This window comes from Mesocricetus auratus, unplaced genomic scaffold (genome assembly GCF_017639785.1).
Source record: "Mesocricetus auratus isolate SY011 unplaced genomic scaffold, BCM_Maur_2.0 contig_11822_pilon_obj, whole genome shotgun sequence".
Classification (NCBI taxonomy): domain Eukaryota; kingdom Metazoa; phylum Chordata; class Mammalia; order Rodentia; family Cricetidae; genus Mesocricetus; species Mesocricetus auratus.
The window spans coordinates 22129-37471 of NW_024434453.1; the positions used below are offsets into that span (position 1 = coordinate 22129).

Genomic DNA, 15343 nt, shown 5'->3' on the forward strand with positions numbered 1-15343 from the left:
TATGATCAATTTTAGAGAAGGTTTCATGTGGCACTGAGAAGAAGGTATATTCTTTCTGGTTGGATGGAATGTTTTATAGATGTCTGTTAAATCCAATTGCTCCAGTCTATTTGGTTTTCTGTAAGGTTCTTGCACTTTAATAGGTATGTGTTTATTTAGGTGAGGAAAGCTTTCTTCTATGATGTTGCTCAATATGATTTTTGTACCCTTGAATTGAGTTTCTTTTAATTCTGGTGTTCCTTTTATTCTTTGGTACAGCAGGAATTTTCTCATTTCGTCTTTGAGGATCCCTATCATTACCATAACGTTGTATTTAAGTCATTCTCTTTTTCTTCATCTGCATTGGAACATTTAGGTCGTGCTTGTGTAGAGTCCCCAGATTCTGATGACATCATATTTGTCTTTCTGTTGTTGAATGTGTGCTGTCTCTTGCCATCCCTTCTTCCAGCAGGTGAAGTTGAGGTCTCTCCCACTCCTCTCCTCTCCTCTCCTCTCCTCTCCTCTCCTCTCTTCTCCACTCTTTTCCACTCATAGTGCATGTTTGTAGGCTAAGACTGCTATTTTGGCAGACTCTGGATGATTTGGCCTGTAGAGGCAAGTCTACTATATGCTGAGCAGACCCAGGAAACTCCCAGGAGGGCATAGGGAAGATGGGCATGAGACAGGCTCATACTCACCTCTCCTTGTGTATATAATTGGGCCAATACAGCTGTGTCAGCAGACTCTGTGACTTTATGCTTTTAGAACTATTCTTCCTGACTCCTTTGACTTTCTTAACATGGTTAATAAAACCGTAGTTCACATACACCTAATACACTGAGAGGCACAAGGTACAGTGTCTTGTTCTGAGTCCATCTGTAGTCCTAGGTACAGAGAAGCATTCACCTTCGTGGGGGCAAATGCCCTCCTGGATTGGATGCCTATCCTAAGCTCTGGTGTGAGTTGAAGGAATATGCATCAGTTTAACAAAAGGTGACAGACTGTGAAGATGTAACTACAGGAACCCTGCTTAGATGTTTAGAGTCAAATAGAAATAAACACACAGTCAGTCGGAGTAGTTATAACTTCACATTTAATATGTATCACCATAATTAAAATACTACCTTCATGCACTGACTGCAAATTGTCATTCTGGATAACATTTGGAGTTGAGCTATAAAATGAGACCTGAAGATAGATATAATATCGTAGTAATCTGGTATAGTTTAATGATGAAATGTAACATAAACTGTAAAGAATTTGGATTTCTTCAGAATAAAATCATATACCATAAGAAAATATAATAAATTGATGAAATGTCTTAAGGGTTTCAGAAATCAAGCAGCATATTGACACAATTTCGCTGTATTGAATGACAAATTTACCAAATGTTTAAGTATTTTTACATAGATGATTAATCTCTTGCAGAGTTTATAGAGTAAATAAACAATTTTTGAAATCCAGCTATCAAATCAATAAAATTTTTGAATCATCCATGTGGAGGAAATGACAAATTTGCCTCCCTTTCTGAAGAAAATGAAATCATACCACAAAGATAATAACAAATGCAAGAGGAGAAGTCAAGTCAGCACATATTTCAACATGAAAAAAAAATAGATACAGAATTATAAGGTAGCCTAATATGGTTATTTAAAGAAATAGCAGTTTATAGCATCAAATGCCATATTATACCTTCATTTGTGTGTGTTTAGATGGGGAAGAACAGTCATGTTTTAATGATATTTAACTTAAGAAACAAGGGAGGTGGTTTTTAAGTTTTTACCTCCTAGTCTCTGTTTTGTCCCTGATGTGGTGAAGTGAGTTCCGTTCTGGTCTTAAGAGTATGATGTAGCACTTTGGGGCAAATATGATTCCTAAGAGTGATGCACCAGAAGCCAGGATAGAGAGGGCTTCCATAGCCACCATGACCTTCCCCTTGGTGCTGTGGTAGACAGGGAGGAAACTGATCCAGACACTGCAGAACACAAGCATGCTGAAAGCCAGGAACTTGGCTTCATTGAATGCATCAGGAAGATTCCTGGATAAGAATGCCATAAGGTAGCTTCCCATGGCCAGTGCTCCCAGGTATCCCAGGATGCAGTAGAAGACAAGAGCTGAGCCTTTGTTGCAAATGATGATGATGTGGCCATGTTCTGAATATGCATCTTTGTCAATAAATGGAGGACAGGTTGCCAGCCAAATTCCTGAGAGAACAACTTGTAGCAGGGAACATATGGGAATGATGAAATTCGGGGCCTTTGATATCAGCCACCTCCTCATTTTCCCTGGAGTTGTGATCTTGAAAGCTATAAGTACAGTCAGAGTTTTTGCCAGCACAGTGGCAAGAGCCACAGTGAACAGCAGTCCAAACATGTTCTGCTGTAGGATACAGTTGACTGTGTGAGGACGGCCAATGAAGAGCAAGGGACAGAGAAAGCAGAGGGTCAGAGTGATGAGCAGGGTATAACTGAGAGACCTGTTATTGGCCTTAACAATGGGAGTGTCTTTGTGTTTAAGAAACACCCAGAGAACAACAACTGTGAGTGAGGTGAAGCCCAGGGAGATGAAGCTGATTGTCTTCCCCAAGGGGTCATCATAGGCCAGGAATGTCACGCTTTTCTGTAAGCAGTAGTTCTTCTCTGTGTTTGGATAGTGAGTTTCTGGACACATCACACACTGATCCATATCTGGCAGAAATGCAGCTTATTATGAGTGGTAATGCAGGTTTTTTCTTTTTATCCTATGCTATTTTCCAACTCTAGAACATTGCAATGTTATCTGAACCATTTTCTTTTTTCTAATACAAATATTAAAATATTTTTCTAGAGAAAATATTTAAACTCAATTTTCTTTCTACTTCTTGATGACAGAAAGAAAATGGCCTCAATATTTCCTCTGTTGTTACCCTTATCGTCTTCTAGGTTTTAGCGACAATGTTGTATCTGATTTATGAGTCATTAGAGCACTGAAACACACTGCATAGAACTAATTTGGAACTTACTTTGAGTCTTCACCTATACATCTCCATTCTTGAAAATGCATGGGACTTTAGATTGAGAGAATGCCTTTTGAAATCCTTATCTTCTCCGGCGAGCCCAGATTCAGGGGAGCTTGGGTCTCCCGAGGGACGCTCCCCATCCCCTGCCCAACACCCATCCCCTCGAGATTCCAGAGATAGTGAGTTTCTGTACACATCACACACTGATCCACATCTGGCAGAAATGAAGGTGATCCTGAGTAGTTATGCATCCTTTTCTTTTTATAATATGCTATTTTCCAACTCTAGAACATTGCAATGTTATCTGAACCCTTTGCTTTGTTTCTAATACAAATATTAAAATATTTTTCTAGAGAAAATATTTAAACTCAATTTGCCTTTTATTTCTTGATGACAGAAAGAAAATGGCCTCAATGTTTCCTCTATTTTACGCCTATCATCACCTATCTTTTACCGACACTGTTGTATCTGATTTATGAGTCATTAGAGCACTGACACACAGTGCATGGAACTAATTTGAAACATACATTGAGTCTTCACCTATACATCTCCATTCTTAAAACTACATGGGACTTTAATGTGATTGAGAGAATGTCTTTCAAAATCCTCATCTTATATTCTATTCTATGCATCCCAAATGTACCTAGAATGGTAAAATCCCCTGTGTTCTTTATTTCCTCATTCTCTGAATGAGTATGAGTGAATTAGTATTCTTACATTCTTGGAGCCTTGAAACACTTCATCAGTGACATTTTTCTTATAACTCTGTACACTAATAACTGTACACTAATAACTATGTGATGAATATATATATACAAATATAAATATGTATATATATATATATCTGTTCATTTAATCTAAAGTCTTCATGGAACTCTGTTTGAATACTGTGTTCCTGATAGTATATGTTATATAGTTATATATTATAATGCGTGCTTATGGATTTTTCTGTCTCATTTACAATATATGAATTATGTCCATTATTCCTTATACATTCTAATTTTGAAAGGAAAATTAATTCTATTTATACAATCACATTACCATTCATATGCCCTATAAAATATATTCAGATCATGATTATATCCTCCCCAGTTCCTGTCAAATGTTCCCAACCCCTCACCCACTATATGGGTGCTCAGACCTGAAACTTGATGCCCTTGAAGAACAGCCAGTACTCTTAATTTTGGAGCTATCTCTCAAGCCCACATCATTGTTTTCCTGCTGTTCTCTGTTTTTACTCCTTTTCTTCTATTTTTGGAACATTTATGTTGCTTTAAATATTGTAGATGATAATAAATGCTTTGTAAGTGTTTTTGCTCAAAGGCATATAATATGCAAGGTATTCAAATTACTTTATAAATGATTAAACATTTTCCTTTATGGTAGAGATTAGATTATCCTATATTATTTGAAAAAGTAACTTATTTAAATGTCTAATATGTATGTGTTGTTCTCATTTTTAGGGCTACATTTTCTTCTAAAGTCTAGTTATTAACCTGAACCCATGTGGAATTTTGCTGTGGTGGGTGACATGCTTCTATCTCCTTATGGCAAACTGAAGAAGAACATGAGCTTAGCATATAATGAGTATTTGTAAGTCAAATGCATCCTAGGTAATGAGGATCTCATTTATCCTGTCAGCATCGATATATTTCCTGAAAGAATTAGATCTTGTAAATATACAGTGTGAAAAGATTCCAAGTATAAACGCAAATAAAATTTAGGAAGTTCGTATTATAAAAGTAAGGAATGAGCCATGCATATGTGGCACATGCCTTCAATCCAGCACTCAGGAGGCAGAGTTAGGTGAATCTCTGTGAGTTTGAGGCCAACCTGGTATACAGAGCGAGTTCCAGGACAGCCTCCAAACAATACAGAGAAACCCTGTATCGAAAAACAAAAATAAAAAATAAGTCCATGAGGCCTCTTCCAGATGTAATTATTTAAAATATTTCACGAATAAAAATGTATTTTAGCAAGGAATATATGTGTAGGATTTCTATTCTTATTCACACAATGACTTGATTACACTCACATACAAAGGATTTAGATTTTATTTTTGATCCTTGTATCATCTATGTATCAACTCTGTATCTAAGAAATAAAACACAACCCTTCTGACCTACTCTATTTTCAGAACCATGATGCTCTACAAGATATTGGAGATGTAAAAGGTGGGTTCCACAAAAATGTCCTTAATATGATAACTATGAAGGGTTGGTACTTAATTGGCATGTGTTCTACTCTATCTTGATTAGGATGAAAATTGCTCCCCCCCAACAGTCTCATTTGTTTGAATATTTGGTTCCCATTTGGTGTAACATTTAGTAGTTATTGGGGAGGGACGTGTTATTGGTTCCCATTTGGTGTAACATTTAGTGATTATTGGGAGTGAAGTCGTGGTTCAAAGGAACTGAACACTTTGCCATGGGCACCCTATGCCTTATGCTTTATGAAAGAAGATTTTGATGGGGATTGCCAAGCAGGATTAACACTGCGCTATTTGAAACCTCACAGAGATGTCTGGCTCAGAACACTGCCTCATTTCTCCCATTCTAGACTTTACCCATCAGAAATCCCACCATGGACACTTACTTTCCTGACGCAGCTCAAACACATACAGATCTTCTTAAGTCTAGGCTTCCAGACTGAGTCTCTAGACCTGCTATGTAATTTTCTCTCCAGTTTTTCTAAGAGTCACCTAGGAGTTTCATTTGTCTGCTTATTAAACCTGTCTTTATTTACTTGGCTTATTTCATTGGTGGGGAAACCCAATATCCATGGATTCAATATTTATCAGATATGATTTCTCATCTTTTCATTCAGGCATTCTGTTGCTCCAGCGTTGTGGATTTGTAGTCTCTGAAACCATGAGCTCCATGCTAAATGCTACATTTTGTAAGTGCCACTGGTCATGATTTCTTGAGATAGGTAAGAAACTGAAATGAAAGTTGGTATCACTGAGTAGGCTATAACATGAAAGATATGACCATGTAATTAGTTTGGACAAATGTGAAAGACTTTTGGACTTTGATTCATTAAAATCACTTTACATGGCTTTGCAGTGCCTTTGGTGACTCTAACCATCTGAAACTACATGTTCATTTAAATGCCTTCTTTTATAAATTGTTTTGTCATGGTGCCTTTTCAAAGCAATAGAAAAGACACTAAGACAAACATCATGGTAAAATGGACCATATCTCTCTCTGGCACAGGAAGAGAGAAGTTTTCTGTAGGCAGCAGTGTCCCTAGTTATGCAGGAACACAAAGCAGGTTTGAATTTCAACGTCGAGAGTGGGTTATTTCAGATGCAGTTAGAATTAGGATGCTTGTCTTCACTGATGTGAACATATTATACTTCAATAATGGATATTTCTTCATTTTTTAGTTCTTGCAGATGTGCCAAAGGTTGATGTTTTCTGCATTGGTGATATTTACCTGTCTCATTGGAAATCTCATTCTCTGGGCAAGGGGTACAGTCAAAGCAACAGGAAACCATGCCCTCTCGGTGGGTTTTCCTGAATCCAGGTTCACAACTCACACTGCATACAGACTGAGGAATCTGAGAAGAACAAAATGAATGGTAACAAATATTCAGGGTTTCATGGAATCTGTAATAAGTAGAGGGTTTAGATATTTTATATTTCGATAGGGTGGGTCATTCAAAGGCCATAGTGGTCAATACATGTATTAAATGACACGACTTTTTGGAAAACTGTTAAAAGATAGTGAGACAAGGTATAGAGGCCAAACTTTAGGTACTTCCTAGCATGTCTTGGTGAGAATACACACCTAATGTATCTTGACCCCTGGATACAAGGGCAAATTAGATTTTATTCCATAGTGATGGTACATCTTGTCAGATTTACAGGTCTTAGAGCCATTGTGGAATCTGCCTTATGAGAATTAATGTGAAAGTTTTTGGAGATTAGGTTGCTTGACATCAAAAATCTTATCTACAGTGTATGGAACCAGTTCATTGGCTATGATTCCAGAATGAATGAAAAGGAAGAAAGGATGTTAACATTAGCATCCAGCTGTCCCTGTTCCTTGACAGGTACTGTAATGTGAACAGCTACCTCTTCTGCCTAAAACCATTGCTTCCTGCAGTGATTGAATATATCCTCAAAATTTTAGCCAAGAAAAACTTCCTATACTTTTCATTAGTTAGAATTTTTGTAACATCTAATAAACAATCAAAACATTTACACATTCCAGTCATACTAGTCTTCATGGACAGGAGTCTAAAAGCAAAAGACAATGACTAAATATTAAACCTTCCAAGCTGGAATCAAAATAAATCTGTCAAGTGACTCATGACAATGATAGAGATAATCATGAAACAGATACTATGATTATGACATTAAATAAAGGAGGAGATTAGAAAATATATAGTTCCCACAACAAAATTGGGGAAGAAGACAATTGGTTATATTGGTGGTCATTTGTGTCTATAAATGGACCCTATGTGAGCAGTGAATATTTATGATAAGCAGAAATATGATTTTTAAATATATATACATACAGGTCAAAATGCTGCAATAAGATGAAACCCACCTCTGTCAATCCTGTTGCCCACTGTATCATATGAGATGATAAAGACAACTTCTGGCTCTTTGGGGCATTTGGAGAGAAAGTTCCTACCTTCACATTTAATTTAAGACCTTTTGGAAAATTCCAAAAATTGAGAATGTCATATTCTTCATGTGATTTCCTTTTCCAACTCAGAACATCCTGGTATCCAGTATGATTGAAAGTTTGCATGTTCTTTAGAAAAGGGTGAAGCTAAGAGAGATACATACTGTGATGTTACCTAAACTCCAGAGAAGTGCAAGAGAGGCAGAATCAGAGAATATCTCTTACTAACGTTAGTTGTTGATGCAAAAAGCACTTCTAATAAAGGTATAAAATACATCAATCAAATGATACACAAGAATAATGGATATATCATTTTTCTTCTAAAATATTCCAAAAAATTTTAGTGAAAATTGTAGAGGCAAGCATTCTCAAGACATGAATGCACATAGAGAAAATTCTTTCCCCCATTTTGAAAATGAAGTCATTCCCAAAGTAGTCTTGAAGTTATTTAGAGTTTTAGCATGTAAAATGAATGGTTTAACGAGTGATAATTCACTAAGGATAAACATTTGGAAGTCTTAGTGTTCATTGAGAAAATTCTCTGTCTCTGACTTTTCTGTTTAGTGAAATCTCTGGATTAAATCAAACTTTTTTTTGTCTTGAAAGCACAGTATGTTGGCATTCATTTATTTTATTTTATTTTTTTAATTTTATTTTCCAGTTTAAATTGGATAAGAAACAAGGTTGCTTCACAAGTCAGTTCCAGGTCCCTCTCCCATTCCCTCCCTTCCTCCTGAGCACTCCCCCCCCCCCGTTATCCCTTCATTTCCCCAGGGAGGGTGAGGCCCTCCTTGGGGGTGTGCATAGTCTGTCATTTCATATAGAGCAGGGCCTAGGCCCTTCCCCAAGAGTTCGGGTGAGAGTGCACCTCACATTGTTCTATGGGAGTCCAAAGTCCATGTGTATACTTGGGATGGGTACTGATCTGCTGCCCAAGGCTCAATAGATTCCCTAGGCCTCCTCACTGACTCCCAGATTCAGGGGGTCTTGATAAGTCCCATGCTGGCTTCCCACGCTTATGCCTGGGATTCAAGAGTTAACTTTTGTCTGGTCAGCTGTTTCTGGGGGTTAAACCAGCCCAGTCTTAATCCCTTTGATCATCAGTCCTCCCTCTCTGTTACTGGCTTTCTTGAGTTCAGCTCAGTACTTAACCAAGGGAGTCTGCCTCTTCTTCGATCAGCCACTAAATAAAGTTTCTGTTTCCCAGACTCTCTGGCCATAGGATTGAAGGCTGGCACTCCCCAGATCTATGTCTAAAATCCATATATGAGAGAGTACATGCCATGTTTCTCTTTTTGTGACTGGGTTACCTCACTCAGGATGGTTTCTTCTAGTGTCGTCCATTTGCCTGCGAATCTCATGATTCCATTATTTTTTTCTGCTGAATAGTACTCCATTGTGTAGATGTACCACATTTTCTCTTTCCACTCTTCAGGTGAGGGGCATCTAGGTTGCTTCCAAGTTCTGGCAATTACAAATAAAGCTGCTATGAACATAGTGGAACAGACATCTTTGTTGTATGAATGGGCATCTTTTGGATATATGCCTAAGAGTGGAGTTGCTGGGTCTTGTGGTAGGTTTATTCCCATTTTTCTGAGGAATCTCCATACTGATTTCCAAAGTGGCTGAACCAGTTGGCCCTCCCACCAGCAATGGAGGAGTGTCCCCCTTTCACCACATCCTCTCCAGCATAAATTGTCATTGGTGTTTTTGATTTTAGCCATTCTGACAGGAGTGAGATGGTATCTCAGAGTTGTTTTGATTTGCATTTCCCAGATGGCTAAGGATGTTGAGCACTTTCTCAAGTGCCTCTCAGCCATTTTAGACTCCTCTATTGAAAATTCTCTATTTAGTTCTGCACCCCACTTTTTAATAGGGTCCTTTGGTGATTTGGAGACTTGCTTCTTGAGTTCTTTGTAAATTTTGGAGATCAACCCTCTGTCAGATGTGGGATTGGTGAATGTTTTTTCCCATTCTGTGGGCTGCCTTTTTGTCTTGCTGACTGTGTCCTTTGCCTTACAGAAGCTTCTCAGTTTCAGTAGGTCCCATTTATTAATTGTTGATCTCACTGTCTGTGCTACTGGTGTTATGTTCAGGAAGCTGTCTCCTGTACCAATTCGTTCAAGGGTACCACCCACTTTCTCTTCTAAGAGGTTCAGTGTGGCTGGATTTATGTTGAGGTCTTTGATCCATTTGGACTTAAGTTTTGTGCATGGCGATAAACATGGATCGATCTGCATTCTTCTACATGCCAGTCTCCAGTTATGCCAGCACCATTTGTTGAAGATGCTTTCTTTATTCCATTGTATATTTTTAGCTTCTTTGTCAAAGATCAGATGTTCGTACGTGTGTGGGTTAACACCCGGATTTTCAATTCGATTCCATTGGTCTACCTGTCTATTTTTGTGCCAATACCAAGCTGTTTTCAGGACTATAGCTCTATAATAGAGCTTGAGGTCAGGGATGGTGATGCCTCCGGATGTTACCTTGTTGAACAGGGTTGTTTTGGCTATCCTGGGTCTTTTGTTTTTCCATACAAAATTGATTATTGTTCTTTCAAGGTCTGTGAAGAATTGTGCTGGGATTTCAATGGGGATTGCATTGAATCTGTAGATTGCTTTTGGCAGGGTTGCCATTTTTTACTACATTGATCCTACCTATCCAAGAGCATGGGAGATCTTTCCATTTTCTGAGGGCTTCTTTAATTTCTTTCTTTAAAGATTCAAAGTTCTTACGATACAGGTCTTTCACTTGTTTGGTTAGCGTTACCCCAAGGTATTTTATGTTGTTCGTGGCAATTGTAAAGGTTGATGTTTCTCTGATTTCTCTTTCAGCCCTTTTATCATAGGTATATAATAGGGCTACTGATTTTCTTGAGTTGATCTTGTAGCCTGCCACTTTGCTGAAGGTGTTAATCAGCTGTAAGAGTTCCCTGGTAGAGTTCTTTGGGTCATTGATGTAAACTATCATATCATCTGCAAACAGTGAAAGTTTGACCTCTTCCTTCCCAATTTGTATCCCCTTGATCCCCCTTTGTTGTCGTATGGCAATAGCTAGAACTTCAAGTACCATGTTGAAAAGGTACGGAGAGAGTGGACAGCCTTGTTTTGTTCCTGATTTTAGAGGAATTGCGTTGAGTTTCTGTCCATTTAGTTTGATGTTGGCTGTTGGTTTACTGTATATAGCTTTTATTATGTTTAAGTATGTCCCTGTTATCCCAGATCTCTCCAAGACCTTTATCATGAAGGGGTGTTAGATTTTGTCAAAGGCTTTTTCAGCATCTAGTGAGATGATCATGTGTTTTTTGTTTTTCAGCTTGTTTATATGGTGGATTATGTTGATGGATTTTCGTATGTTGAACCATCCCTGCATCCCTGGGATGAAACCTACTTGATCGTGGTGAATGATTGTTTTGATGTGTTCTTGGATCTGATTTACCAGTATTTTATTGAGTATTTTTGCATCAATGTTCATGAGGGATATTGTTCTGAAGTTCTCTTTCTTAGTTGTGTCTTTGTGTGGCTTGGGGATCAAGGTTATTGAAGCCTCATAGAAAGAGTTTGGCAAAGACCCTTCTGCTTCTATTGTGTGGAACACTTTGAGAAGAATTGGTGTAAGCTGTTCTTTGAATTTCTGGTAGAATTCTGCACTGAGGCCATCTGGACCTGGGCTTTTTTTGGTTGGGAGACTTTTGATGACAGCTTCTATTTCCATAGGGGTTATAGGTCTATTTAAATTGCTTATCTGTTCTTGATTTAATTTTGGCAATTGATAGCTGTCCAGGAAGTCATCCATTTCCTTTAAATTTTCGAATTTTGTGGAGTACAGGTTTTCAAAGTATGACCTAATGATTCTCTGGATTTCCTCAGAGTCTGTTGTTATGTCCCCCTTTTCATTTCTAATTTTGTTAATTTGCGTGTTCACTCTCTGCTGTTTGGTAAGTTTGGACAAAGGTTTGTCTATCTTGTTGATTTTCTCAAAGAACCAACTCTTCGTTGCATTGATTCTTTGTATTGTTTTCCTGGTTTCTACTTTATTGATTTCAGCCCTCAATTTGATTATTTCCCGGCGTCTACTCCTCCTGGGGGAGTTTGCTTCTTTGTGTTCTAGAGACTTTTCTGTTTAGTGAAATCTCTGGATTAAATCAAACTTTTATATTGAAAAATTTGCCCTGAAAATATTGTAGGACACTTGGTAGTACTACTGTATTTTGATTTAAACCAAATCCCTCCTGGCATAGTCTGTCTCTCAGATTTTTGACAAAATAATCTAAAATATGTAATCTCTAGCTTGAGTGAATTTACAAAGCCCTCGATTGTCAGGTTGCTGCTGGTATAATACTACAGAAGTGGCATTACCTGCCAAGGGGAAAATGCCTTCTCTCTTCCTTTCTCAAGAGCATGAAATTGTACTCGATTGAGCATCATCTCATGTAGACTGTGGGCCACAGCATACACAGCAGTGTACACATTGTAACTTTCTTCACTCATAGCCATATCAAATAACTTCCCTGGCAAGAACTCTAAGGAGGCATTAGGCTTACAGTTATCCACAATTTTACAATCATTCCTCAAAAATGAGCAATTGAAGTATAAATTCCACAATACATGAAGTAAAATATCTTTGGGGTATTTGAAAGGATTGGCTGCCACAATAAAATTTGTGAAATTAATAATCTCCTCATGATTGTGTGAAAATATAAGGGCACCATGCATTGAATCTAACAGAAAATTGTCATTGAAGCCAGAATTATCCCAGTTGGAGTTCAGGACCCAGACTTTCCATGTTAGAAACATCTGTTTAATATATATAACTAAGCTTAGTGTAGACTCACTGTCACCATAAATGATAATCACATTTGTTGATGATTCCACAATCTGAACATATTTTTTCCAGGATGTGGTCAGATATGCACCCCTGTTGACTTGGATCATTTCCACAAATGCTATGCAGATTCCATTATTCTCCATTTTATGTGTCAAGTCTGACAGAGTCTGGGCACCTTTGTGATCATCTATAATAAAAAGACCAACCCAAATCCAGTGGAAATGAAGCATCAAAGATACAATACCAAGCATCAGAGATGTGTCCTTTGGAGCCACCTGGTACAAGGAAGAAAACTCTCGTTGTTCACTCAGGGTAGTATCAAAAGACCCAACAGTAAACTGTAGAGAAAAATAATCAGACACAAGAAGATTTTTATAAAATTCAACTCAATTCTTCAGCAATGATTTTAAGCATGTAGTACAGTAGTTCTTTTAGGGTCAAAACTACCTTCTTATGGTTTCCAGAGTAGTACATAATATATTCTGTAGTTCAATGCTGTGCTTTCTATTTTCAACCCTGTTGCATCACTCTGTTCTATACTACATGACGACAGATGCATTACAAACTATCTTCATCAGTTGCCTCTCCAATAAGAATGATTTAAGTTTCCACATTTTCCTAGGCCACTTAAAATATGATCAATAAGAGCTGACATCATGTCCTAGCCCATCATCTCTCACCTGTGGCAATTTATAAAGATTCAGCAATGTCCCTATGTATTCAGATATTGCCCATGATGGTCCTGTAATTACAGCAGCTGACATGCTCTCTCTTGCACATCTATAGTTGGGGAAGGCATAATCAATGCCTGATAGTATTGGAAAAACATTGGCCAGAGTATTTCTTTGACCCTCTGGGACATTCTGAACCACAAATCCCAAGGTTGTGTTGGGTAACAGATAGGGATTGCTGTTGATCTCCTCAATGGCAAACATCATTGCTAAAATACACTGGTAGACCTTCAACTTAAACCTGAATGGAAGGCAGAAGATTATTTAGGATGAAGATTTACACCATAGAGCTATAGTCCTGAAAACAGCTTGGTATTGGCACAAAAATAGACAGGTAGACCAAGGGAGGGGAATTTAAAACCCGGACATTAACCCACACACGTACAAACATCTGATCTTTGACAAAAAGCTAAAAATATGCAATGGAATAAAGAAAGCATCTTCAACAAATGGTGCTGGCATAACTGGAGGCTGGCATGTAGAAGAATGCGGATCAATCCATGTTTATCGCCATGCACAAAACTTAAGTCCAAATGGATCAAAGACCTCAACATAAATCCAGCCACACTGAACCTCTTAGAAGAGAAAGTGGGTGGTACCCTTGATTGAATTGGTACAGGAGACAGCTTCCTGAACATAACACCACTAGCACAGACAGTGAGATCAACAATTAATAAATGGGATCTGCTGAAACTGAGAAGCTTCTGTAAGGCAAAGGACACAATCAGCAAGACAAAAAGGCAGCCCACAGAATGGGAAAAAACATTCACTAATCCCACATCTGACAGAGGGTTGATCTCCAAAATTACAAAGAACTCAAGAAGCAAGTCTCCAAAACACCAAAGGATCCAATTAAAAAGTGGCCTGCAGAACTAAATAGAGAATTTTCAATAGAGGAGTCTAAAATGGCTGAGAGCCACTTGAGAAAGTGCTCAACATCCTTAGCCAACCGGGAAATGCAAATCAAAACAACTCTGAGATACCATCTCACTCCTGTCAGAATGGCTAAATCAAAAACACCAATGACAATTTATGCTGGAGAGGATGTGGTGAAAGGGGGACACTCCTCCATTGCTGGTGGGAGAGCCAACTGGTTCAGCCACTTTGGAAATCAGTATGGAGATTCCTCAGAAAAATAGGAATCAGTCTACCACAAGATCCAAATTCCACTATTAGCTATATACCCAAAAGTTGCACATTCATACAATAAGGGCATCTGTTCAACTATATTCATAGCAGCATTTTTCTATCATATTGATTTCTTGGAGAACCAAAAGTTGTACATTCATAGCAGCATTTTTGGAATAGCCAGAACCTGGAAGCAAACCTAGATGCTCCTCAACTGAAGAGTGCATGGAGAAAATGTGGGGAAATTTGCACAATGGAGTACTATTCAGCAGAGAAAAAAATGGAAACTTGAAATTTTCATGCAAATGGATGGCACCAGAAGAAACCATCCTGAGTGAGGTAACCCAGTCACCAAAAGACAAACATGGTATGTGCTCATTCATATTTGGATTTTAGACATGGAACATTGGATTGCCAGTCCACAATCCCACTGCAAGTGAGTCTGCAAAATAGGGAGTTCTCTAAGAGAAATAGGCATGGTATCCCAAGGAATTGGAATGTGATGGGATCTCCTGAGGGGATTGAGAGCATTAAGGGGGCAGATAAGAGAGGGAGCTGGTAGAAAGAGGGAGGGAGATGAGGTGAGGGTAGGATGTGGGGGACAAGGAAGGTTGAGTCAGGGGCACAAAGGAGGATGAGAGATACAGTAATAGAAGGAGTCATTATAGGTTTGAAGAGTGATTTGGCACTAGTTACAATTTCAGAGATCTATAAGGTTTATATCAACTAACAAGCTAATCAAGAGTGGAGAGGCTACCTTAAATGCCCTCCCCGATAATGAGATTGATGACTACCTTATATGCCATCCCAGACCCTTCATCCAGTGGCTGATGGAAGCAGAGGCAGACACCCAGGGTAAACACTGCACTCAACTACTGTAACCCAGCTGCAGAGAGGGGGAGTAATACAAAAGGATTCAAGACTCGGCTAGTGAAACCCCCTGAGGCATGCGACCTGAACAAGGGGGAGCTCATGAACCCCAGAAAGGTGACTGAGAGACCAGCATGGTACTGATCCAGACCCCTTGAAAGTTCATATCAGT

At 38.5% G+C, this 15343-nt stretch overlaps 1 protein-coding gene across 1 annotated transcript; it reads right to left on the reverse strand.

Annotated features, from left to right (window-relative positions):
• Window positions 1-1758: 1758 nt before the first annotated feature.
• Window positions 1759-13407, reverse strand: LOC101835393 (vomeronasal type-2 receptor 116-like). Its single transcript, XM_040741280.1, has 5 exons — window positions 13123-13407; window positions 11974-12780; window positions 7535-7762; window positions 6416-6539; window positions 1759-2666 (listed from the first exon to the last, which is right to left on the reverse strand). The coding sequence occupies exons 1-5, from the start codon at window positions 13378-13380 to the stop codon at window positions 1759-1761; spliced, it is 2325 nt and encodes a 774-aa protein (XP_040597214.1). The 5' UTR covers window positions 13381-13407.
• Window positions 13408-15343: the final 1936 nt, after the last annotated feature.

Bases quoted from the DNA above. Each gene is read 5' to 3' on its own strand.
- LOC101835393 (XM_040741280.1), bottom strand. From the start codon at position 13,380: ATGATGTTTGCCATTGAGGAGATCAACAGCAATCCCTATCTGTTACCC. The intron at 6,540-7,534 runs GTGGGTTTCATC...TGTTCTTCTCAG, and splicing joins GGGCAACAGGATTGACAGAG to ATTCCTCAGTCTGTATGCAG. The intron at 2,667-6,415 runs GTAAATATCACC...CATTTCTGCCAG, and splicing joins TGAGATTTCCAATGAGACAG to ATATGGATCAGTGTGTGATG.